The 27,716-nt window shown below is 43.1% G+C and overlaps 1 protein-coding gene across 1 annotated transcript in view; it reads right to left on the bottom strand.

Moving 5' to 3' along the window:
* Positions 1-27,716, bottom strand: part of Pde11a (phosphodiesterase 11A) — a 287,680-nt gene that overhangs the window by 141,279 nt on the left and 118,685 nt on the right. The window contains exons 6-9 of the mRNA XM_055600598.1: positions 26,256-26,388; positions 7,843-7,918; positions 5,561-5,628; positions 4,591-4,683 (exon numbers count right to left, since the gene is read on the bottom strand). Of these exons, the coding sequence (XP_055456573.1) occupies positions 4,591-4,683; positions 5,561-5,628; positions 7,843-7,918; positions 26,256-26,388 (370 nt within the window). The remainder of the gene's footprint in view (positions 1-4,590; positions 4,684-5,560; positions 5,629-7,842; positions 7,919-26,255; positions 26,389-27,716) is intronic.

The following is a 27,716-nucleotide window of genomic DNA, read 5'->3' as shown; positions in this document are numbered from 1 at the left end:
CCAGAGCAGTGGAACAAAATAATAAAGAAATATATTTAAATATATGCAAATAATTTGTATAATTTGATAAGTTTTAAATCAAAACAATTTAAAAGCTAGACATTGAGAGCTAGCATTAAAGAAATGCATGTAAATCAGTCTCTTTTTGAGGAGGTGGAATAAGCTAAAGCCATATTCTGTTAAAAAAGAAAGAAAAAAGGAAGGAAGGAGAAGAAAAGGCCAGTTCTTCAGGGACTCTGATTGTATTGGAGGTTGTGCCAACCTCACTTATAAGGACTGATGGGGAAAATACTTACTTTAAGAGGCACCATGTTTTACTATATATTTTTCCCTTGGGGAAAGAATGCTTAAAAGACAGAACAGCCCTGTGCTGTCTCCCTGGATTCTCCTGAACTCCGGGAGAGATACCCTCCTACGGGCTGCCAGTGCCCAGAACATGTGTGCTCTCTTCCTGAAAGGGAAGGCTTATAGGGTGCCTGAGGGGTGGCTTTCTTTCTATCACTCTTGTTGTTGTGAAAAATAAGAGGCCAAGGAATAAAAGAACTATTTTTAAAGACTGCCTTCTTTGGAAAATTCACATAGAATCAAGACCAAAAGGAACATATAAAAATATGAGACAAATCTGGTCAGGCCGAATGGGAAATCTTTCCTTGGCTGCAATGGAACATGAGAAATGGCTAGCCCAGGTCCTAATGCAGGAGGATTGAGACTGTAAGAATAACCCTGTATGTGTTTGGTTCTGTCCCCTCTGGTTTTCTCTCTATCTCTTGGCTGTTATTGTTATTTTACTGCTTAATTTTTTTTGCTAGACCGTTTATAGTATTATAAAGTAACTCAGATCCTTTATGGACCTAAGCTTCTTATAAATAATCTAAATATATATATATATATATGTATGCATATTTTAATAAAAAAACTAACAAAAATATTGCATAGGTTCATATTCATGTGCATTATTTATAAGGACACAAATTTAATGTATGTTCACTCAGAAGTTAATACATCACAGTACATGAAAATGTCACACCTGAGCCTGACTTTGGTAGCTCTGTCTTTGTAAGTGCTGAGGACAAGAACTCTTGCAATGGATCCTTACCTATGGCGTAGGGTGGGACCGCCCAGTTACAAACACCGAGATTTGACTCCCAGTGACTTGAAGGTTGGCCGCCGGCTGGAGGGATGCCAAGGAGGCAATGCTGGGACTTAACAGTTTAGTGATGCTTTTGACTGGCATGACAGAAGGCCGCAGAACCATGGGTCAACATCAGGAGTCAACGCCCTGAAATAGTGAGGTTGTCCCCATCTGAGCTGACCCGGGAATGCTGGCAGTGCTGGCCATAACTTGTGTTTAAGGGTAGAAGGTAACTGAGTAGCTCCCGCGTGAAGGTGTTCACGGGACCACAGATAAGCCTTTGCACTCGGAGACTGGGTCTGAGGACTGGCCTTGAAGCTGAGGGTGTTAGCAAAGGGTGTCCAGCAGACTCCCTCCTCCGGGGACAACTGGCCCTTCATGCTTTAACCCAGTCACTGCCATCGTTTAACAGGAGAGAGATGCTCTGGAAGGGGTGAGAGTGAGGATGCAGGGCTGCATGGGCTGGGTTCTCTGTGTTAATGACACCACAGCATGCTGAGGTCCAGTTGGGACCAGACATATGGAATGTTCTTTGTTGTGTTTGTTGGTTTGCTCTTAGTTTGTAGATTAGCTGCAAGCAGTGAAACACAATGGCTGATGTTACTGGAGAGACTGAGTTTGATGAAAGTTAAGGAAACATTTTTAGGATCTGTCACTGTCCTTGTGGAGCTCCTGTCCTTTCCAGGTCTTACTATCTCTCACTTCTTTCATAAGATTCCCTGGACTCTGCCCAAAGTTTGGCTATGAGACTCAACATCTGCCTCGATACCCTTCAGGGTAGGGTCTTTCAGAGGCCCTCTGTGGTAGGCTCCTGTCTTGTTTCCTGTTTTCTCCCTCCTCAATGACAGCAACAGATCCTAAAAGTCTGGGCACAGGGGTCTTTTCTGAAACTGATACTCCAGTCAAGGACCACTCATGGAGATGGCCTGGAGCACCTGCACAGAGGTAGCCTATGGCAGTTCAGTATCCAAGTGGCCTCAATAGTAATGGGGTCAGGGACTGTCTCTGACAGGAACTGATTAGCCTACTCTTTGATTACCTCTCCCTGAGGGGGGAGCAGCCTTACCAGGCAACAGAAGAAGACAATGCAGCCACTCCTGATGAGACCTGATAGACTAGGATCAGAGGGAAGGGGAGGAGGACCTCCCTTATCAGTGGACTGGGAGAGGGACACGGGTGGGGAAGCGGGAGAGTGGGATTGGGAGGGGAAGAGGAAGGGAGGTACATGGGGGGTACAAAGTGAATAAACTAATTAATAAAAATAAAAATAATTTAAAAATATAAGTTAGGGCTGGAGAGATGCTCAGAGGTTAAGAGCACTGGCTGCTCTTCCAGAGGTCCTGAGTTCAATTCCCAGAACCACATGGTGGTTCACCATCTATAGTGAGATCTGGTGCCCTCCTCTGGCGTGCAGGTGTACATGCAGACAGAACATTGTATACATAATAAATAAATCTTTTAAAATAAAGAATATAAATTACTAATCGTTAAAAAAAAGGAAGTTAAGGAGACACCTCAGCATTTGCCGCTTCAAATCCATGCCCTTTTTTCCTCCTCCAGTCGCATCTCAGCAGTAAACACACTACTGCGTCTTACAGCACAGTGTCTGTTGCTGCTGCCCAGTGTCACTGACTGCTCATTAACACCTTCACGGGCGTTACCTCACTGCGGTCCCACAACCGAGTCACCACATAACAAAGACCTTCCGGCTCCAGCGGTGATTCTGTGTTAGTGTGTGTGCTGTGCATGCATGTCGCACGCGTATGGGTATGTGTGTGGGTGTGTGTACATGCATGCACACAGAGGACCAACGGTACTGAACCTGGTGATCACCAGTTCCGCTGGGCTGGCCGGAAGCGTTGCCCAAGGAAAGCCCTGCTACGGTCATTGAGGGATAGAATTGCAGGCGCTGCCAAGCCTACCCGGCGTCCAACGTTCATGAGGGCTCTGGGGGTCTGTACTCTGGCCTGTGCATTTCCCCGGGAGCCGTCTCCTTAGCCCGAAAGTAGTGACTCATTCTTTTCCTTTCTTCCTTTCCTCCTTTCCTCCCTTCCTTTTTCCCTCCTCCCCTTCCCCGCTCTTTCCTCTTCCTTCCATCCCTCTCCTTCCTTCCATCCCTCTCCTTCCTTCCTTCCTTTCTTTCTGAGACATGATCTCACTATGTAGCCCAGGCTGGCTTGGCATTTACCACATAGACCAGGATGGCCTCAGCTTCACAGATGCCCTCCTGCCCCTGCCACCTGATGCTGGGATTGAAGGTGTGCACCACCATGTCCAGTTTAGTAGTGACTCTTATGCCTTGTATATGTTTTCAGTTCACCTACTGGTTAAAGGTAGTGTCTTTAGTCCTCCCTATAAACATGGGTTATAGAAACAAAGCAATTCTTTCTCAGGAGAGCTACCCCAAATCCCTTACCTCAATCCCTTACTCTTCCATCTACCATCTTCCCTTTCTCCCTCCCCCCACCTGACGAACAGTGCACAGATCTGTCCTTTGTGCTGAGGACCCTGCCAGACACTACAAAAAAGTGAGGGAATTCTGTGGCTCCAGAATCCATGCTCCAGACAGGAAGAAAAGGTATGCAGACAGATTAGATAACAATGCTGTCTTTAAGATCTGCAAGTTATCTCAAACGTTCTCCCAGTTTTCTCTCTCTCCCTGTGTCCGGCTTGGTATCCAGAACATCCTGAAGAGTACACATACATACATCACTGATATTTTAGCACTCATATTTATCTTCCCCACTGTATAAGTTTTTCTTAGGTGAAACAAAATCTTAGGTACTATCTATGGAGAAAATGCCAAGAAAAAAATAAATCTTCTGTCAAAATCAGCCTCTGTGATTCACGGTACACCATGGGTCTGGGCATATGCAAAGACCAGAATGCAATTCTTGGTAGGAAGTATGTATACAGGTATTCATAGGGAAGCAGATCTGGGCTACATATCTTCAGAGCCAGGTTTACCCTCTATGGTAATAAAGGTTGTGTGTGTGTGTGTGCGCGCGCACACACACACACACATACACACACACATTCGAGTTCATGATCTATTTAAGTCCTGGCAATTGTTCTCACTTGTTTGTTGGAGACAGGGTCTGGGTACGGAACCCAGACAACCCTCAAACTCATCCTCTAGCCTCTGCCTCCCAAGGGCTGGGATTATAGCAATGACAAGTTATTTTGACTTATCTCTACTTAAGAAATCAACTATGAAAATCTATATCTGATGGTATAATGCGTAGGGATGGGCTCTCAGGAATCCCAAAACTCCCTGATATAACAGGCAACACTAGATGGTTTCAAGAGAGAGTTTCCATTTGTTACCCAGTTGAACCCAAGACCATAAAGTAATTAAGACTCAGCGAGGAGAGCATCTAAGGCTTTAACAGGACCAGTTTGTGTCTCATAAGGTCAAGGCCTTTCAGCATGGGATGCTGACAGGATACTGTACTTACATCAAGAGCCACAGACTGCTTCGCCCAGGACTTCTTCACTTGATCATACATAATTGTGTTGTTGATACCCAGGCCACAAAAGATGACGAAAGCCTAGGACACAGAAAGCCTGTTAATTAAAAACTGTAATAACTCATAGCCAAAAGCTAATATGAAAGCAGACAGTCACCAGAGACAGTTCCGAAAATATAATTTCACTGTGCTCAGAGGTGGGCCTCAGGGAAATGTGCATTAAAATTCTTAATTACTATTGTCATGTAAGAACTTTATAGTTCACAAATGCACATGAGAAAAAAAGTCATTTCTTTAATGACATCGCGAGGAAATAACTTTGCACATTTGAAAGTTTACAATGTGTTTAAATGTGTCTTAATTTATTTGGGCAGTAGGCTGATTTTTCTTATTCTATTTTATTTAACTAAAAGGAGCCTCTTTTAATAGTGAGGCTATGAAATATTTTGGGCAAGAAGTGAAGTAAGAAAAACCACAAGAACTAAGATAAGAGCTAAGGTCAACAAGACAGATTTAGAATTAGCTACTAAAAAGATGGAATAAGAAAAAAAAAGATAGATTGGGGGTGGAGAGTAGATTCTGGCACAGTCTGTGAAAAGGCACATCAAAGCCAACTTCTTCTGCTGGAGTCAGAAGGGGACAGAATTTTGTGAACTAGAGGGCTGTCTAAGGGTTTCATGATCAAAGGTGTGTGGCTAAGGGACGGTAATACTAGGGTGAAGTGGGAGTATTTCTGCAATAAAACCAAGATGAAATGCTCAAAAGCTACAAGCTAATCCAATGAGAGAAAACACAATCAAATCTTGGCTACACATTTATATAGTCTTTAAATTTTCCTCTAAGTTCTGGTACACCTTTTAACTATATTAAAACAATCAATGTTTATCCTGACAAAGGTGGGCAAGGAAACTGTTGATGGTTCAGTTCTGGTTCTCAGCTTATAAATTTACTTGCTCACCTCAAAAAGCCGTTGGTCTGCATCATCAAAAGGTTTCCCATCAAGTCTGTTCAGCACTTGAGCAACCCCTGTTGAGGAAAGGTGGGGACAGTGGTCATTGTCGGCACTGGGCGTTGTGTTGCTGTGACAGAGCGTGCCACAGCTGATTCTGGGAGTGACTTAACATACTCAGTTTAACTCTACACACTGGAGGTGTGATAGAGTTGGCAAGTATATTAGAATATAGATACACAGTTTTACAGAAATCACTGAATCTATCTGTCTATCTATATCTACCCATCTCTCAGTCTCTCTCTGTCTCTCTGTCTCTGTCTCTCAGTCTCTCTGTCTCTGTCTCTGTCTCTCTCCATATATGTATATTCCCATCCCCAGCATTATACCACCTGTGTTGGCATATGAATTCTAGAATGCAACAATCCAACCAAAAAAAAAAAAAAAAAAAGGAACTTCAATCCTTGAAAGCTGATAGCTTGTGTCTTCATTTAATAGAAACAAGCAAATAAAAATAGTGATGATTCTAAAGCAAGCCTATGGGGTTTTTTTAAGTACCTAACTTCTGACTGGTGAGCTAACTCATCGTATTCTCAACAACATATGAACAAAGGAAACGGCTTTCCCATAGAACAGGAAAACTGCAGCCCTAACTTTGAAGTGGTAGTAGATGTTTATCACCAGGCTTGCATGCAGGGCTGTGTGGGAGATTGCCATTCAATCAATGCGCAACTGTTTTTTATGGACATTTTCCCTCCTTTAAATACATACATATTTAAAGCTTTATATATGATATAAGTTAATTCCACTTTGTGCTCAGGCTCGGATTCCAAGAGCTTAGGATATTCTTCTTGATGCTTAATAATATACTAATATATTCATGCCAAGTTACACAGTCCAATGGGGTGGGGGGGGAGTCCTTTTGAAATGTAGGACTTGGGCTGCAAGTAAACTCAGTTGGTACAGTGTTTGCCTAGCAAGCAAGAGGGGCTACATAAATTGGGTCTGGTGACGTACATCTGCAGTTTCAGCACTCAGGACAGAGCCAAGACCAACAGTTCAAGGTCATTCTTAGCCACACAGTAAGTTTGTCATAGCTTGGGACACATAAGAGCCTGTCTCAAAAACAAACAAAGAAACTAAAAACAGGTCTCAAGAACATGCACAGAGTACTAAGTCATTGGTTACGTAGTAGAGAGAAACAAGAATATATACTATGTATCAAATACATCCCTCACTTTACATCTCTTACCAGAAAAAAAAACACCTTATTTTCATTGTGGTTTTAGGTAAGCTGCTCTCCTTTATGATTGCTTAAGCTTAGCCGTAAACTCTTCCTTTGCCTGGGCTTCTGTATTCACTACTTTTCCTGACTGAGTTTTTCTGTTGGTTTGGGTTTGGGCTTTTTGACAAAGGGTCTCCTATACTGTCAGGATGGCCTTGAATTCGCTGTGTAGCTGAGGATGACCTTGAACTCTTCCTGCCTCTACTACCGACCTGCTTGATTTCAGGTGTGTGTCACTATGTCAAGATCTGACCGTGTTTTCGTGAGGTACAGGGAAATGGCAGGCAGGGAAAAAATGTTAGCAGCTGCTTTTGCCTGCATTTTCTTTATTGTGGGGAAAGTGTCTATTCAGAGACAAGCCAGCTCAGGGGCGTGTTCAGATGTATCCAGAACCTTTGCACCCACTCTTTGCTCCAAAGCTCAGGCATGGACAAAGACATCATGAAAAAGCTAGGGCACCTCAAGTTGAAGCTTGATCCATTCAATAACTGTCACTCTGTGACTGTTTCAACCTCTCTGTGTCTGTCTGTCTCTCTTTGTCTCTGTTTCTGCCTGTCTGTCTATCTGTCTCTCTCCTTCCATCTCTTCTGAAATGTCTGTGATATAAAAATAGCAATGTTCAGTTGGTAGGCTTCTGAGACCCCTTCCAACTTCAGAATTTACGAGTGCTTTGAGATTAATAGATATTTCCTCCTGTTCTAATTAATGTCCTTTGGTTAGTAGTCTGTTCTTATGGAATTGTAGAATAGTATGGAGACATAGCTTTGTAAATTCTAGGCATAGAAATGTGGAATATACTGGACCTGGTGATATGAGCCTGCAAATCCTAGTTTTTCGGAGGCAGAGGAAGAAGTGTGATGAGCCCCAGGCTAGCCAGAGAGAGGTCAAGGGCAACACACACACACACACACAAATTGGCGATTTCATAGAAATACTCAGGCCCAGTTTCTGTCTTAAAGAAAGGTGTCTGTTGCATCACAAGCTAGTCATGTGGGTATCATCTTACCAATTATTTGGTGGCTGCTGTTCCAAATAGGGACACAGAGAACTGATCTTATGTGAAAACCAGATATCTGGTCCGCCTAGGGCAGAAAAAAAGGAGTTAATTATCATCAACTATTAGCCACCAGTTGAAAAAGTTATTTCTAAATACTATGATCTAAAATTAGTTGAGACAGGATCTGAAACCATTGCCCAGACTAATCTTGAACTCACCATCTTCACTCCATAGCCTTCTATAACAGAGGGCTGTGACAGCCATTGCAATCTAATCTTTGAATGAATGAATGAATGAATGAATGAATGAATGAATGAATACCGATGAGTAAAGAGGCTGTGACACAGTAAAGAGCGGGAGCGGGCCTTTAAAGAAAACAGGCTTGCATAGCTCAAAAAAAGGACACCAGCGTTTTTGCATGAGGTGTGAAAGGTAAACAGAAGTAAAGACTTGGAGTTTCAAATGTGTGCTACCAAGTCTTTGGTCATATTTTATGTTTTTTACATTTTTGTCACAGTGTACTCGGTCCATTAATCCATGAATATCCTTAATTTGCTGGTAGGTTTTAAAGACCACACTTTCTGTGAAAAAAAGAAACCCTGAGCATTCTTAATAAAATCAGTATGTTTGGGAAAAACAAAACAAAACAAAACAAAACCACTTACTCTCTTTTTCATTATGTCACAATGAGCAATACAAGAAAATCAAATTCAAATTCAGCATAAACCAGACAAAGCAGCCAACCAACCCGACTACCCCAACCCTTGCAACAACAGAGAAGTGGGCCACACCTGTGGCACCGGACAAGCGCTCTGCAGTCGAGCCTGGTTAATCAGTGCGCTTTATGGAAGCCAGTGGTCAGGGTTCGCCTTTGGCTGGGCGGACCCACTGGTAGGAACGTTTGAACCTATAATGAAATGTGTCAGATGAGCACTGACTGTTACTACCACGTCTTCTAAAGATTCGCTTTTATTATTTGAAGTTGTGTGTTATGACTCTGTGCATGGGTGTGGGGATGTGCTGTGAATGTGGGTGGAGTCACACCCCAGAACTGGGGTTACAAGCGGGTGGGAGACACCTGACATGGGGGTGGGAGCTGAACTTGGGTCCACTGAGGTAACAGTGCTCTTAACGGCTGAGCTGCCTCACCAGCCTGGGACTGCAGATTTTTCATTTTGCTAAGTTGTTATGAATGTTGTAAAATCCCATAACAAAAATTTAACAGAAACTGGGAAATTAAAAATAAACAAGAGGATCCAGAAGATCTCTGAGCTCTACAGAAGTCAGTCCAAGTATCACATCAGGCATTTGAGGACAAGTTTCCTGTCTGAGTGGCCAGAGAGGGGCTACCGGGGCTGAAAGGGCCCCAGTGAGTTAATACGACCTTTGCTTCCAGTGAGAAAGTGTCATCCTATCACTCTAACCAGAAAATAAGATAGCAATGATGAGATCTTAAATATTTGCTAAAAGTTAAGAGCTACTTATTTTTAAATTAAGAGTTCAGAACTATGTACTGTAAAGTATGAACCTGGAAAGCTAATTTTATATTTGATATCTTTTTGAAAAAAAATAGTCTGTTTATTATAAATGTGAATAAGCATCTAGAGAAACACAAAAGGCATAAAGATAAGGTCTGCCAGGTTTTCACAAAGTGCACTGTAATCAATACACAGAAAGTCAGGGTCACTTCATAGTCCTTTTCCAACCCCCAAACCAGTGCCCTGACTTCAGCCAACCCAAACTAGGATGCTTCGTTTAAAGCTGATATAAAGTGAGTCACTAATTGTATACTCTTGGGTGTCTGGCTTCTTTTCTATAATATTATAATTTTGTGCTTTACTCACTTTGGCTTGTGTTACACAGTGGCATCGTGTTCCCCTGTCTGAATGTCATGTTGCCAATTCATTCCACTCCCGTGGACCACTGACTTGTCCCCAGTGTAATCACAAATAATGTTCCTAGGAATATTCTTGTGCATTCTTCATACACATGTGAATGAATTCTTGCAAATAACTGTAATAGAGTTGCTGGATTGCAGACATGTCAGTTTCAGTGGACCTCTCCAAAAAGCTTCCCAGAGCAATTTTTAAAAACCAATTTACAACAGCAGAAACATTTAGCTGCCTTACGCCACCACTGTTCAGTGTCATCTGAGGTTTGTTCGCTTTGTTTTGTTCTCATTTTAACAATTCTGGGAACTGTGTGATAGTATCTGATGGTGAAAATACTACGTCTCTGATAGCCAGAAGAATTATTTACCTTGGCTTAAGCCTGATTTCTGGCATAATTATCAATGCCTTTATGCTTTCAAAGAGCATTCTCATTTAGACTGCCAGTCACTTGGTTCCCTGCTGATGGAAAAGTTGTGTAGCTTTCTTATGTTGTCTCTAGCCATCTTCTCTTTCATAAAACACCTTGTCAGAGGCGTTTTTGCTAGTGGGTTGTCTGACTTTTAAAAATCATATTGAAAAAGGCTTTTCCTATATAATGGATAAGAGCCACTCAGATACATAGATTATAAAAGTCTTCCTCATTCTGTATCTTGTTCTTTTACTCTCTTGCTTTTGACTTAGAGATCTATAAAACAATATTACACACTATAGCAGATTTTAATTTATGGTTAGAACATTTTAGTGTCTTATCTGAGAAATTTTACCCCACTTCTTGCTCATGAGATAATCTATTTTCTCCATCGCCTCTTTAACTTTCATATTTAAATTTATAGTCTAACTTTTGGTATGGAATGTGCACCAGGGGTTGAAACTTTAACATGCCACAACACTATTTTAAAGTGGGGGAGGGATCTCATTATTTTCATTAATCAAGTATCAGTGTTTGGTTCTGCTTCTGGACTCTCCATTCTTATTGATCTAGATAACTCTTTCAACATTTCACCTTTCTGCCTTAAGTAAGGTGCCATATCTTATTGGGCAGTGTAAAGTCTTCAATATCTAACACTTCCATACAAATGTCACAATTAATTTTATATTGGTGCTGAGCATACAGCCATTTTGGGGAAAAGGGTTGTGCTAAATTATCAGCCAACTTGGAAAAAAACTTGTCTTGATAAAAATTCAGCCCTTTAAAGAATATATTATTTCAAGTTACGATTCTCTCTCTTTCTCTCCTTCTGTCTGTCTGTGTGTGTATCTGGGTCTGTATATGTGCATGTGAACACAGGTACCCACAGAGGTTAAGAGAGGGTGTGTGATTCCTTAGAGCTGGATTTTCAGGCAGCCGTGAGCCTGATGTAAGTGCTAGGGACCAAACTTCAGTCTTCCACAAGAGTAGCAAGTGCTCTTTGCTGCTTAGCTACATCTTTCGCTCCCCAGAGTTGGGTCTTTTGATCCATAAACATTCTTCAATTAACTTAGAGCTGAATTTTCTTTCAGCAAGGTTTTTATATGTACAAGTCTTACATGTAATTTGTTACATTCATATTCCTGGTGCTTCAAAAGTTCGTGTTATTATAAGTGATGCTGTTTTAATGCTTTATGCTTTTACTTTGGTATTTATGGGAGATTATTTCCAGGGTCTTTGAAAATATATGAATATTCAAATCCTTTACATAAAGTGGCATCATGTCTGCATACAATGCCTGCACATTGTATGAGCTTTACATATCAAGCCTATATCTATCAATCTGTATATAGCAATTATTAAATTTAATATGTCATCTGAATATTATTTGGGATTTTCTAGCCACACTATTGTGCCATCTTATTCTTCAGTTCTTTTACTTTTTAATCATATGATGCTAGGCCATATGATTTTCTTCTCTCATTTAATATAGAACATAGATAGGTTTTTAAGAATCCCAACCTACACATGAACTGAACCCAAGGACGACACCAACAGACATGCTACTGGGGAGTTAAACCTAGGGGGCCTCAAACCTAGACAAAGACATAAGGACCACCAAGGAATATTGAAAGTGGAAAGGGTAGATAGAGCACGCCAACGTGTACTCCTGTACCAGACCATCTGTCTGCCTTGAAAACATAGTACAAGACACATTATACAGACTGAGCAGGAAGACACACACACACACACACACACACACACACACACCTCACCAACCACCACCACCACCAACAACAACAACAATTAAAGAAAAAGAAGCCATGACTTTGAAGGGTGAGTGTCAGATCCAAATTCTGGAGGTGAGATCAAAGCCAGCATTACTCAGGAACTTACGAAACCAGCCCCCCACTTGCAGAAGGGACAATGGTTGTCTGTGGTGCCCATTAGCATGCCACAGTGCATCCTGGCCCCCGGCCTCCCTCAGAATCACAAGCACCTACTACACATTTCAGAGTCCATGCTGGCATCCTGGCTCTTCTCTCCCACCCCTCACACTGAAGTTCTCCAGCTCGTGGACTTTCCTAACCCCAGCTTCCCTCTATCCTCACCACCCTGCTCCATCTGCTATGCTGCTCTGGTTTTGTCCCTCTCTCTTGGTCCTCTTCTCCCTTTGTCTCTCTCTCTTTCTTTCTCTCTCTCTCTCTCTCACATACACATACACATACACATACACTCTCTTTCTCCTCTTTTGGCCCAGTTCAGTCCGCTGCCCTTATTTGGTCTACCACCTTCTCTCTCTGCTCTGGACTCTCCCAAATGTCTCCTATCTGCCATAAAACCTTCCTTGGAGCAGCCTGCTGTCAGTTTATACATCTGGACCAAAACCCTTAGTTCACAAAGTGGGTATATTCACAGGAGGTTTCAGGGGGGAGGGAATGGTATAATTATATTATAATATTAAAAAATTGTTTAAATTTTTTAAAAATTAAAAAAAGAATTCCAGACAAAACAGTCTGAAACAAAATAGGAACGTAAATCATCCATCCAGCATACCCTTCCCACAGTTATTTATTAATGTTTCCCATGTGGATTGCAGAGTACTGGGGGATAGAAACATGAACTCAAGTCATCCTTGAAGAACTCAAACTACTCATGGCAGACATAAAGGTAAGATACGTGTGCAAGCAGACAAGGTTCAGACCGTGGTATGGAAAAAAGCTCCAAAAAGACTACAGAGAAATCAAGAATAGCTTTAGATCCTTTAAAAACAAACCTTCGGCGATGGCAAGGGAGATTACATCTATTGGCTGTTCACGCTGTGTCGGTCGGTCCTCCCTTCAGCACTTTCCCCTGAATTATTTTATATACTTTTAAAATAACCCGATGAGGTAGGTACTGTTATCATCTGCCCTTATCAGATAAGGCTCAGAAAGATTAACTGCCTTCAACGGAAGAGCCTGGCTCAAAGGAGGCCAGACAATAACAAACACATCCATCAGAGTTATCTTTTGATAGAACAGAATGGCTTTCTTCCTTTCCCGAAGGATAACATCAGAATTAAGACAACGCCAGCAAGCAGGAAGAGGAGGCAGCCAGGTTGATGAGGCTGTATGGGTATAATCTATGGGCTAATAGCTCCATTTTCTCCAGAGTGGCTGTGCCCACTTCGTTTGGCCAAGGAAGGGTTGCACAGCACTGGACAGACCATGGTTGTTTGAGTATAGAACAGTAGGTGTGCTTGTCCCCCGCAGTTCCGAGACAACTGAAGCCCTTCTCTAATCTCTCCCATAAATCCCAGGTAGCTGAGGAATGCCTCACATCACAGAGGGCAGCAGAATAGGAACATTCAGGAAGTCTGGAGTCTGGAGGGTGAGAGAAGCAATCCTTCCTTAAGCTGCTTGTCAGATACAGGAAATTTATTTACCCATCATTTTTAAAGCATTATACCCACCAAAAGTTAAAAAAAAAACAAAATCCGGGTATATCACCTCTCCCATCCATAAGGATGAAAATATGGATGTCTGTCTTGAATAAAGTTGGTTGTGGGGAACCTAGAAACTTGGATGGAAACAATAGGGAGTTCAAACTGATCCTGGGATTGAGATGGCCGAAGAGCACAAGAGCCTTTTGTGGGTAAAATCATCAAGGTAGGAAAGAACATAAATAACGAGGACTTGAAGAAGTGAAACTTGGAGAGCACACTAGTTAGGGCTCAACGGGACAGAGATGGGACAGGACTCTAGAGCCTAAATGTTAGTATTTTGCTGCTTCTGGGTTGCCCAGCAACCTGTCATGTGTCTCAGCCAGCCAGGTGACCACACCTGGAGGGCATGGTTACCTTCTGACTTAAAGGCCCACCCTGACACGTGGTCCCTCTCTTGTCCTCTCTCTCTCTCTCTCTTATCCCTTACTTTTCCTCTCTCTCTCTGAGGTGCCCCCCCTTTCCCTTCCCCTCTTTCCCTAATAAACCTCCCACATGGAACCGATCTCGTGGTGTGATTTGTGAACCCGAGTGTAACCTCCACAGGCGCACAGGCGCACGTTTCCCAGCATTCCTACGTTTCCCAACATTGGTGCGTTGGTCCTAACACTAAGACCTTCACCCAAGGCTTTACAATGTTTCTAAAATGTGAATGCATTGCTACAGCCTTTACAGGGGTTGATTCATTAACGTATATCTGGAGAACAAAACGTATAAATAACTTCTGACTTACTGATTTTATGTCTTATGATAATTATCAAAACTATGCCCAAAAGCTTCCACATAGGAGTATGAATCACATCATTATCACAATGAAGCATCAACAATGGCATGCATTTTCAGAAGTCAGTTAAGTAAATCATAGCACACCCATAAATTGGAACATTATGCATCTGATTACAGTCAGGCTATGGAAGAACGTATCTAGACATGGGAAATTTTTCCTATATCAGGTGATAATTGCATGGATGTGCACACACTTCTATCATCCAACAAATCCTTCAAAAGCTATGACCACAATGATTCCCTCTGAATTACTTAGCTCTTGGAGTTTAAAAATGATTGACTGTAGTTTCTATATTTTAAATAAGGAACATAAATTACTTACAGACAAAAAAAATCGTTATGTTCAAAATAGAACAAACACAGAAACAATGGTGATAAGTAGCACAGAGTGATCAAGTAAGATAAGACTGAAAGAAGGTTGTTGAAAGCAACAGTAGGCTAATTAAAGGCAGAGGTGGTGTAGAGATGGAGTGGGATCAGGAATAAAAGTCAAGTGTAACAGGAAGTTCACACAGAGAAAGCTGTACTGCAAGGAGCTAGAATCTGCTGAACACTGGAGAGCCGTGAGACATCAGAGAAAGCTGTGTCTTTATATTTCTCTCACTATGGGGAATGGTGAAGCATTCCCCATTGAAGAGGCCAGTGAATGGGTATGGCTGGGTGGCGGTAGGGACGTGATCATCATTCTTGATGAATCCTACAAGGTGAGAGAGGACAGCCAAGAAGGGTACCAGAATGTGAAAAGAGTAAAGCTTCTGGTTGTAGATCACCAAGTCATTTCTCTCACTGCTGTTAGTAGCAGAATTCTATTTCTGGAAAGTTGAGTAAAGCCTAAGAGCTCATGTCATCCTCTATGGAAGCTGAAGAGGAAAGTGACACTCATTACAGATGCACAGAACTGCCAGACAATGAATCCCAAGTGAGCCCAAAGAAGAATAACACAGCATGGGGCAAAGAAGAATTCCTAACCATTAGTGTTATCGCTTAAATCTGAGATGCTCCCTAAAGGCTCATATGCTGACAGTATAGCCTCCTAGTTATTGGCAGGTGCTGGGACCTCCTAAGGTGGCATTCAGTGGCAGGAAGTTAGGATCCTGAACTTGGATTCTCAAATTTGGCCACGCTTGTGGGTCCCTGATCTGATGGCTTTTTAAATGCAAATATGAATCCCCCTGAAGCTGACTTTAGGGCTGCATACACTAATCCTATTATTTAAATGTAAACACAAGCTCCAGGAATAGGCAAATCGACTTAGAAGATACCAAGGAGGCACCCAGCCTTTCACACAGCCCGAAGCTGGGGTCACTCAGACTGTGAGACATAACTGTCATTGACAAGGGGAAGAAGACTAGACTATCAAAGACAGGTCTTTGGAAGTTAGGTCTTTGGAAGGCATGGTGTTCAAAGAGATACTGGGACTCCAGCCCTCCCAGCTCTCTGTGATGGCTACCATGAAGTGAACCATCCTTCTCTGTCACACGCTATTACACAACAGGTCCGAACAATAGAACCATGGACTGAAAGTGTAAATCACAATAAAACTTATCTCCTATTAAGTTGATTGTCTTGTGTACTTTTTCATAGTAATGGAAAGCTCTTAACTGATAACAAATCTCCAGATTATGTCAGCAAATGAAACTCCCCAAACAAACATTGCCTGAATGACCCCAAACAAGTCACCCCAAACTCCTAATACCTCGACTTTTATCTCTGTCTCCTGCCTACCAAAATGGAAACACTGGTTGTATCCTATTATGGTTGGTGTTAATGCCAGCTTGCCACGAATTAGGATCACCTGAATACGGAGCCTCAGCTGAAGAACTGTCCTGATTGACTTGTCTCAGCCGTGGGTGGCACCTTTGGGTGGAACCCCAGCTTAAAAACCAGCGTTGCAGAAGGATGCCTATCTCACCTTTTGCTGGTTTGGCCTTGCTCTTAGTTGATTTAGCCCTGCTGCTGTGGACATCTTCAGTCACAGCAGAATCAGCATTTCCTAGCTTTCACAGTGGAATAGGCTCATCCCTCCCCCAATTTTCCAGGCGTCCAGTGCCAGACTGGGACTACGGAGGTGCTACTGCCTTGTGTTCTGAGTGACTATGCCTGCCCCCAGATATTCTGGGACCTCTCTAAGTGTTGAGGCAGCCAGCCTCAAGGACAGAGAACCGGGTTCTTGGCATCTCAGGTGTAATGAGGCTATCATTGTTTTAAAGTTCACTTAACAAACTATCTATGTTATGTATATTATAAATGAATGAATATATTCATATGCATATATATTCATCTCTGTAGATCTGTTCCTGGAGAGAAGTAGTTCTCAACCTGTGGGTCATGACCCCTTTGGAGTTGCAATCAGATATTTTATTACAATTCTAACAGTAGCAAAATTACAGTTTTGAAGGAGCAGTGAAATAGTTTTATGGCTGGGGACCACCACAGCACGAGAAACAGCATGAACGGGTTGTATCGTAAGGAAGGGTGAGAACCACTGTTCCAGAGAGCCTTACTAGAATATATTCAGATTTTGACATCACAGTTGATCCTCTTTTTCTTTGTGCTTTTTCTCCTTTATAATTTGTTTTATGAGAATATACACGTGAATGTGTTTTAATATGTGTAAAGCACTTTTAAAATGCAGATATCACTTACATTGAAAGGAATACCTGTCAAAACATACCTGCCTTATTGTTCCACAGGCTTCCTGCCTAATGACCCTAGTGTGAAAATCCACACCACAGAGGCCCTCAGATCAGGCTGTGCGACATGAAGTAGCCTTCCTTAACAGGTTACAGTTCAAGGAATATCCTCTATGAGGCTGCACAGGACTAACCAATGAAAAATCTATCTACTTAAAGGTTTGCCTGTACCTGTTTCTTTATAGCCAAGAGACTCAGTTAAACACGGTTGATGGTTTAGCTACTGGATCCTTCAAAACAGACTTGTCATTTTTTTTTTTTTTCAGCCTCCCAGAGGCAGGCAGGGCAAGTGTAAAATGAATTGGTAACAATGTGTCGCTGCCCTTTAATCTGCAATATGTTTCCTTTCCCTGCTCTGGTTATCCCCAGGTTCATGGGCTGGTGAGACGGTCTGGTTCGTTCTAGGACTAAGTACTAAGTACTAAGTACCAAGGTTAGATGAGGAAGCCGGTCCTCAGTCAGTCCTGTCTGTTTTTTCATCCTGAACATAAGATTAATCCTAATGTCTTCTAGATCACTATCTACAAATGATTTCCTAAATTCTTAACAAAACAAAACAAAAACCCACCCAGCCAACCAACCAAACAAACAAACAAAATCAAACCGAGAGTCTAAAGCTCCCATTGTTTATGCTATGAGGTAAGGCCTAGGAGGCCTGAGCCTTTGGGCTGTGGAGCTCATACTTGTCTTTACTACCAACTATTACCTATTTTATATCTTGCCGTTTTTGTAACTCTGGTCCCCTAGACCTCCCACTCCTCCTTATTATCCTGAGTCCTTGTGTCCACCCACCAATCTTCCCTATCAAACCTCACTTAAAAGAAAAGTCCTAAAACAGCCTGTAAGATGAGTGGCTGGCTGAGGCGAGGCGGGAGCATGCGCACGCGCGCAGATCTACAGAGCTTTACTCCTTTTAAGGGTTTCAGACTTTCATTTTTCCTTTTTACCAGACGCTTAACTGATGGAGCAGAAGGTGTCCCAGAGAACAGAGGGCGCATTGTCCTGCCAGGCCTGCGCTGAGGAGTGCTCCTCTGTGATGGCCTGGCAGCTGAAATGGGCTCTAATGCTCTCGGGCGGAGGGCCTCGGAGTCTGGGGCCCCATTATCCTTAAGTGCTACATCACAAGAGCAAGTGCTTTTGAGTCGTCTGCAGCAGGCTTTTAGAAATCGGAACTTCACAGGGAAAAATTGTATGGGACGGAAGGCGGAGGCTTAGGGTCAGAGCAGGGTCATAATCCTCAGTGTGCGCTCTGTTAACTGAATGTCTCTTATGGCCGGCGGCATCGTGGGCGATGGTGGGCTTCCGGTCACCCCTGCATTTATACCAGATGCGGAGCTGGCCAAGCCAGCTCTTGCGTAAAGCCCACCTCAGCTCTGAGTTATTTTTCTGCTCTTCTCAGTAAAGGTTTATTTAAATGTTGGGTCCATCACTCATCGTTCTTACTGCAGGCAGAAAACAAACTCTAGATGGGACAGCTCCGGAAACGCATCCTGTAAATGTTAGGTCAGAAGCAAATGCTAAAATGAGCAGTAAAATATGATACATTAGATTAAATACTGGCTTGCTATTAGTGTATTTCTATTAGTGTATTTGTGTCAGGTTCTTTTTAGTCTACTGTGAAAATAAGGGCAAAAAACATCATGGGCGATGCTCTAGCCAGCAGCCGGTTAATTACAAGGATGAATTCAGAAGCACAATGTAAACAAAGGGAAAGCTAAAACACTTGTTTTCCGTTGAAGGTACTTCTAAGTGCAGCGTGCGACAAGAAGCCAGCTCATCTGCAAAGGCAGTTTACATGCCGCGAGGCCAGTATTAAACAAAGGTCTCAGAATCAAACTCTGAAAACACTCCACACTGGCGGAAGCCAGGAAAAACAGACCATCCAAGTCAGCTGTTTTTACTTTACTCACATTTTAAAAGCCTTGAATTTTTTAAAACTAATTTTCAGAAGGTGCCCAGTACCTTAGTAAAGTTTTATTTTAGTCATAAAGATTCTATAACTTAAAAAATTTATAATTTTGCATGATCACAAAAGTAATATGAACAAGTAAAAATGTTAAAGCAACAATAAAACCAAACACTCTAATCTTCTCATTTCTAGAGACGACAGTGGTTTGGAACAATTCTGTCCTTGGCTTCTCATAGAAACACGTCATTGTTCGCATGTCAGCCTGTAACACAGTCAACAAAGCTAAAGCAGATTCACAGATAACACAGAGAAGTGAAGAGAGCCAGCAACAATGCTGCCTCTGCTCCTGCAAGTCACTCAGTAAACCCACTGGTTCGCCCAGCTAGACCTGCTTAGGATGGGGTAAATAGATAACCTGTTCAGGTTATCCCCAGGGGAAGTTAACATAATAAACACAAAAACCCACAAAAAGCAAATCGTGTATGAGAAAGCGCTCAGGTTACTTGGGAAACATGACAAGGTAAAGAGGGGAAAGAGAGAAAGCATCATCCGAGGAAGCAACGGTATGAAGGCCCCAGGGTGGGCGAGTGAGTGGCATGTTCCAGGAGCGTGGCCACAAACGTAGCTAGAACAGTGTTAGCAAGGACTAGAGGTAGACAGTGGCACACCAGCTCAGGAGGAGTATTACACACCTCTGAAATGACGGCACTTGGCTCTCTCTCTCTCATAAGACAAGGAGGCTTTGAAGAGTTATGATGTGAACTACAATGTAAAAGTATCTGGCTGCTGTCAGGAGAATGAAGTACAGACTTCAGAGGGAAGGTGGGAAGGGAGTCAGGTCAGGAGGCCATGGTTAATGAACTAGCCTGGAGATGATGGTAGCTAGAACTACCATTATGAACTGATAACAGCTGAGCAGTGAGAAATGGTCATTTTTTGAGTAAATTCCATGGACAAGACAGGTTGGACCTCCCAAGCAAAAGGCAGAATCATGACTGTGAGATCCCTCACCTAAGTATTTGGAAGATCTAGAATATCTCAATACAGACTGAGAGTCACAGAGACACAGGTGCGGGAGAAGATTACAAGCTGCTCTGTATGTGCTCCATCTAGGTATTTACTAGAAAACAATGTGAACATTTCTATATATGGCTGTATTTATTACTCTATAAGTACTTCTCTGTGCCTGTATTTATTTCTTATGATTTTTTTCTTATCAGAACATATAAGTTGCTTTATAGGACAGGGCAATTTTACATGGGCTTATTTTGGGTGATGCTGGAGTGTGCACCATGAGGTGTGTCTGTCTCTTCAAGTGTTGACTGCTAAACCAGCAGAAAGCCGAATATTAACCGGATCTTGGTGTTGTGATTTTTATGCCCCATCACTGGCCTCATATTTGTAAACATTCACCTTCCTCATTGCTCATCAACTGAATAGAAATCTGCTGGCCAATGGCTGGGCAGGAAGGGGAAGGCAGGAAGGGACTCTCAGAGAATTCAGACAAAGGAGATTCACCAGCCTGACCCAGGAAGGAACAGGCATACTGGGGCCGAGGGAGAGATAAGGAACTAGCCACATGGCAGGTTATGGCCTAGAACAGTTGGGGCGAGCTCTTCGAGAGTCCACCAGCTACGCACTGCGCTTTCAAATAGTAGCAAGTCTCTGTGTCTTTATTAAACGGCTGGAGCGCCCGAGATAGTCCTGCTTCAGGATAGCCTTTAAAATGCCTCCCTGGTGCCACCTTTTCCCCCAGCTTTGTACCCAGCCTGTATACCTCTACCTGCTCACATGGGTAGAGGTTCACAAACATATGGCAGCTGCTCCCCTGGCAAAGGCAGTGGGCTAACAACTCCTGAGACAGTGTGGGGTCACTCTCGACATTATATGAGCTCTGTCTCAGCTGTCTGGAGTGAGCTCTTCCGGATGGCTTTGGAGAGTGAGCTGAGAGGACCACCTGTAGGACCCGAGGGCAACCCATCGGGGCGCATGGACATAGTAAGTAGATTTACTTTAGCAGGCAAGGCACTCCATTCTGCCCACAATGTAATCAGCATGCAAATAAATGCCAGTGCCATCTGGGTAACACCTTGACCTCAGCCATAGGAGACCCTGAGCAGACTGCCCAGATGCCATTCCCAGAAGTTGCAGGATGGACAGTGGGAGTTCCCAGTAGCTGAACCATGGTGCTGCATTAGGCAGCAAGAGACCGTGAATACCTGTAGCATTGTAACAGGTCAAGCGAGGCAATGTTCCTCCAACTTGCATTCTTGCTGGGGCCATTTCAGGTTTAACTAGAATTTGATCTCCTTGATGGAAAATGCCATGGGAAAAAAAAAAAATTACCCAACTCTGTTCTAGAAACCCAAGGTCAAGAAGCCCTAACTAACTTATCTTGGCATCTGCTAAACTGCCTGTGCTGTGTGTGCCCCTCCAGTGAGCTGCTTGTCTTAGCTTCTGGTAACCTCGCTTCTGGGAAGCCTCCTGGCAGCTGCTCAGCAAAACGCCAGGATGTGGTTTCTGCCCTCAAAACTTCTATGCTCTGGATATTTGAGGCCATGCCTAGGTCCCCAAATACTTGAGTATAGTCCCAGACAGCTGGAATACAGATTTTCAGTTAGCTAACACTGTGTCTGAGTGGTCCTCTCTGGTGGGCTAACCATAACAGCATCCCTGGCCAACATCTTTAGAAGCAAATATGGACACTCCTTTCCCTAAAAGAAGATACATGATGGCTGATAAAATACAAAACCTACCCTGGAAACCTATAACATGAATGCTTTTATACCATTATAAATAAATAAAATCAGGTATATTCATATTTTTCAAATGTTTTCAAGGACCATAAAGTCTTTTTATTTTTTTTTAGTTTTTATTTGTATTTTTTCACAATTTATTCATTATGTATCCCAATTGAAGCCCCCTTTCTCAACTCCTCCCAATACCACCCTTCCTCCCTCTTCCCCCCCATTCTCTTCCCCTAGTCCATTGAAAGGGGAAGGAAGTTCTCCTCCTTTGCCATCTGCCCATAGCTTATCAAGTCTCATCAGGACTGCCTGATCCTCTTCCTCTGTTGCCTGCTAAGGCCGCATCACCAGGGGCAAGTGATCAAAGAGCAGGCATGTTCTTGACAAGACAGCCCCTGTTCCTCTTACCCGGGAATCCCAATGGAGCCTGAGCTGCCAATTGGCTACATCTGAGCAGTGGGTCTAGGCCCTTGGTTAGTGCATCTGTTTCTGCAGGACCCCCTAGGCTTTCTAAAGAAACTAAGGAGGACCCTAGGGAGGATGCGTAAATCTCATTCAGAATGGCAAACAGGATAGACACCAGAATCGGTGGAAGAGTGGAAACAGAATGGGGACCATAGAGTCTTGAAACATGTGTGTGTGTGTGTGTGTGTGTGTGTGTGTGTGTGTGTGTGTGTAAAATGATCATCATAAGTAGTAATTTTAAGGCTCATTTGTTTGGCTTCATAACAATTTTACATAGCACTCTGTCATGGCTTTGCAACAAATTTGGCCTTAAACACATGCCTGCTTTCAAGACCAGTGGGCAGCACCTGTGAGAGTCAAGGACCCTAGGCAAACAGATGGAGAATCACACAAGGAGGAAACGCCATTAACTATGGAAGAGGGTTACAAAGAGAACACCCAGCTGGGGACAGCTGAGATCACTTCTCCACAGCCCCCTCAGCAGGTGCCTGACAGCACCTGGGAGGAGGTTTCTATCACCTTAAAGCCATCCCTTGCAGCTTCTACCGAAAGGAAAAACAGCAGTTATAAAACTGCTGATTTGAAAATAATGACTATGCTCTTCCTGTGGGTGTTTGGGCTGAGTTGCTAAGAACTTCTCACAAGTTATCATAAGGCAGAGATGACACAGAAATTGGGAAGCTAGCTTGCTTTTATACTTCTTACCCCAAGGCAAAGCTTGGTGCAATGAATTAGTTCTTATTAAAAGAATCAATAATCATCTTGGGGTCATTATTATCTTTTTGGTTTGTTCTATGGTTTAGAAACAACCAGCAAAGGGCAGGAGCACTCACTGGACCCACTTGACAGCTCACAACTACCCCTAACTCCAGTTCCGGGATCCTATGCTCTCTTCTGACCTCCACAGGTACCAGGTTCGTGTACAAGGTTCTCTCTCTCTCTCTCTCTTACACACATACACTTACACAAGTACAAAAGCAAAACACTCATATATATTAAACAAGTAAATATAAAAACTTTTTAAATTTTAAATAAAAAATCACACACATACACACACACAGGTATGCTCTCAAACCCAGACAAATAGCTAACTGAGATGCCTTTTAACATATCAAAACTGCTGCTGGCCACCAGGTTCTCCCAGCAACCCTCAGTCCCTACCTATTACAGGGTGCTCCTGGCTGGCATCTCCCCACCCCCTACCCTGAACTCTCCAGCCCAGGGCTGGGCTGCCCCTTCCCAAGCTGCTCTTCCCTATGTAATCCAGCCTTTGGGCTCTGCTGGTCCTTATTTTGATCCCTTCTGCTGTCTTGGCCAGTCTCTTGGGCCCGGCCACCCCTCCTGGTTGGCAGCTCCTCTCTTGCTCGCCCTCTCCATCCCTCCCATGTGGCCTGGCTCAGTCTGGCTTTGTCCACTCTAGACTCCCCAGATGTCTCTGTCTTTGCCCCTTTCATGTATTCTTCCTCACATTTTCAATAAACTTTCTCCTCCGCCATACCTAGGAGCAGTCATGTCCTCTTTTATATTTCTTTTATTTTTCATTTAATTATATTGCTAGATCAGTAAAACATTGAACTTCAAAGGCCTTTCAGAAACCTTTTGGATAAACAAAATGAGGCTTCTGTTCTTATACAATGCTCATCCTTCGCAGCATGAGCCACAGAATGTGGAGTGCAAAGAGCCACAGGCGAATACACACAGAATTAGTCAATACTCAGGGGGTGCTGAGCAAAGAGATGGGGACCAGGGAAAATCAATGCAGAAATTCAAAAGTAGCTTCCTAAGTCTCGGGGTGGGCGTATGGGCGTGCACGCATTCACTTGCACCCTGACAGTGCTCTGTGGACGCACGGAAAAGGCAATGGCTTAATTTGCTGGTTTTCTTTTTTTTTTTTTTTTTTTTTTTTTTTCTTTTTCTCCAGAATCTGACTTTCCCCATGGTCCAAAGCTAAGAGCAGAACTGCACCAATTCACACCCAATTTAGTGTTACGATCTAGGTCAGGAAACACGGCTCCCATCTCCAATTAAACGTATTGACTTTGTAACAATTGGCAATTATGATTTTCTGCATATCCAAAGTCCTTGGGTTCTTTATTTGTTGTTAGTGGCAATTGCAGAACAATGGGAGCTTTTCTTCATAAAATGGGATGCTCAGAAATCTTTTCTTTAGAACTCGCTCTTTCTCAGCTCAAGGAAGAGAGACATAGCATGAGGCAGAACTTTACACTGCAAACTCTGCTTCAAGCATAGTGCTGCAGTGTGCAAACACCGACTTCTGTATTCCATCTTCACCCCTACAGCCACAGCCCAGTCCTCACAAGAGAGCTGAAGACACCGGGGCTGTGTGCTCTCCTGGAGTACAAACAGTGTCTCAGGTAGAAGGTAGCCACTATCAGCACAGCTAATGGGAGTTCATCAAAGAGTTTCCAAGGTGGGAGGATTGAAGTCAGGAGGGAGAGGAATGCCTGGGGGAGGGAGCCTGGAAGAGTATTGGTCTAAGAGCTACAGAGAGCAGAAACTGGGAGGTTTAACATCTCTCTGCAGAGATATGCAAAGATGATCTGATGACGACAGTTATTAGTCAGCTTTCCATGCTAACTTCCAAGATGTCTCTAGGTCCCCATAACAGTTCTAGAGACAAGTCTCAGAGACAAGACGGTCTCTGGACTCTGTGAGGCACAAGGATTGCATCTTCACACATCTTCTAAGCATGGATCTGCCTTCAGTGCTTGTGAAAGGGATAGAATAACCCCCTAGTGTTTGACATTTAATCCCAGAGATTAACTGTCTCTTCCCTCTATCGGCAGCCAGTGGGGTCGTTCTAAAGTACAACCTGTGCCGGCTCATGTGTCATCCCAGTGCTCCAGAAGTGGAGGCAGGAGACCCACTCTACCACTCCAGAAATGTCAGTAAATTAATTAGATTAAAATTCACAGATACTGCTGGGCAGCGGTGGTGCTCACCTGTAATCCCAGCACTCGGGAGGCAGAGGCAGGTGGATCTCTGTGAGTTCAAGACCAGCCTGGTCTTCAAAGTGAGTTCCATGACAACTAAAGCTACACACACACACAAACCCTGTCTTGAAAAACAAAACAAAAAAATTAAAAATTTAAAAGTGCAACTTCCGCATCTCATGCACTTAAAACTCAACTACTACTCCCCACTGTGTGGGTAAATCTCAAACTGTTTGGAACAGAATGTGTAAGGCTTTGGGAAATGTGCCCATCATTTCCTCCCCAGAGTCATCGACTGTGGCACTCTGCCATGTTAAACTAATCCTACTTCCCTCAACTCCCCGTGCTCACTCAGATTTTCCCGAGACACTGTCTCCTCGCAGAGATTGCTGTGCTAAGTTTGCCTCTTGCTGTGTCTCTCTACCTTGAGCTGAGAAAGAGAGAGAGCTGAAGAAGAGGTTTCTGTGTATCCAGTTCCGTGAAGAGGAGCTCTCAGTGTTCCGTGATTATCAAAAGCTGCAGCCACCCTCCCAGAGTTAAACCTGGCCGTCCGCAATGGAAAGCTTTTCGTAGCTCCCTCTCCATGGGCACGTATACATAATCATCTGCATCTATCTATCCAGAGGCATTTTATAAGCCTATGTGAATTTAGCCACATGCCGCTTCTGTACCACATTAGAATGTAAACTTGAAAACTGTTTTCATACATTCTGTATGTCAGTATAATGTGTCTTTATGGTTTACATTAATCAGTAGCAACCTGTTTTCTGTTTATTGGGAGTAATTTTTAAAGAACGGTGGTGATTTTAGCTTCTGTTGGTCAATGAGCATGTCATGTATGCATTTTTATTGTCATCCCACAGTTGAATATAAAGTCTGCCCAGTTATGAGAAAGCATGCCAGCCTAAGGAACATCATTTCACCACAGGTCTGGGCAGACCGAGTTGGCCAATGGTAGGCCATGCTGGGAACCAGATCACAGAGGGTGCAGGAGTGTGCTCTTGATTATTGTGGCTCTGCGTGGCATCCCTTCTCCACCTCAACACTGTGACAACGGGACCTCAAATGGAGGGCTCCTCTTACCTCAACGTCAAAGCGCGGGTCTTGGTAGGCATCGCTGACGTTCACAGGAAGGCCCGTCGAAGCAACCAGTTCGGCAATGCTGTTGTTTATCAGCCAATCAGAGTAAGATGATTTCTCCATGCTTTCCTTGAAACTGTTGGAGCACCAAGCCAGCCATAAGAAAGAAGAGAAACTAAGTTTGTTGGAAAGTAAGCTCTGTAAGACTATATTAATAGCAACAGTACCTGCCCTCATTATGGAGGGGTGAATGGTATTAGTCATAGAATGACAGGGAGGTAATTATCAGAAGCCACTTTGGAACCAGCTCCCCACTAGAATGGAAGGTAATCAGACTGGGAAACACAGATCTTCTTCGAGCCAGAGAGTAATTCTAGGCTGTGTTTAAGCCCCAGGGTAGAAAGCACACAACCAGGTAAAGACCAAAACTGACAACAGGATATCATCATGGCCTCGTACATTTCCGCTGAGTTCCTCTGCTTGACACCTTGGTTGAACATACCAGAATTGTTAGTACCAAGAATGAGGGGAAACTGGGAAATAAAAGTTAGATGTTTTTGGTGTGGGAATGGAACACTAGGCCATATGCATGCTAAGCCAGTGAGCTATCATTAAGCTGTATTTCCAGTGATGACATAGTCCTATTGGTGTTCTGAGTCTAAGCTACATTTTATGTAAGAAAATACTGAGTCGTTGCTATTACACTGTTTGTACCCATTCTTACATAGTTGTCCTTATACGGTATGCACCGGTTTGGAGTCCACAGCACACTGAGGAGGGCAGGAGCTGTCATGGAGACCACCAGTGCATGAACGAGTAGAAGGGGTAGATATTATGTTCATCATCTCTACATCACGTCTGTAGAGACCAGTGCTCTCTGACTGGTACACTCAGGATACATTTGTGGTGTTAATCATCTCTCAATGCATAGAATACATGGGTACCACACAAGCTTACTCTCTGTAGTCTCTACCTGCAAATGGAAGTTTTAATCAGAGGCTCCCTTTTACAGCTCTTAAGAGGTATATAAATCAAAGAGATACAAAGACTGAGAACTTCAAAGAAAACTTGCTTTGTTTTCTAATACAAATAACAAAGTTGGTGTTCTGTTTTCTCCTTGCTACTCTGTGTCTATGTTACTCTTTAAGGAAAGTAACATAGAGGAAGAAACATGGTAATGTGCCTAATATGTGGACCTAGGCTAACAAAATCATTTCTAAATGTATAAAAACACGTGGACCGAATTCTTGATGCTCTTTCAAAGATGCATTCTGTGGTGTCTGTACGCTGTTTTACAGTACATTTATTTTGTGTATATGTGTGTATATATACATATATTTACGTGTGTGTGTATGTGTGTGTGTGTGTGTGTGTGTGTGTGTGTGTGTGTGTGTGTGTAGGCCAAAGGTTGATGTCAGGTGCTTTCATTGATCATTCTTCATTTTATTTTTTGAGGGTCTCTCA

Source organism: Psammomys obesus, unplaced genomic scaffold (genome assembly GCF_907164565.1).
Source record: "Psammomys obesus unplaced genomic scaffold, mPsaObe1.curated_primary_1811, whole genome shotgun sequence".
Classification (NCBI taxonomy): domain Eukaryota; kingdom Metazoa; phylum Chordata; class Mammalia; order Rodentia; family Muridae; genus Psammomys; species Psammomys obesus.
Note: the sequence above shows the minus strand (reverse complement) of the source record. Positions and strands in the feature narration are given on the sequence as shown.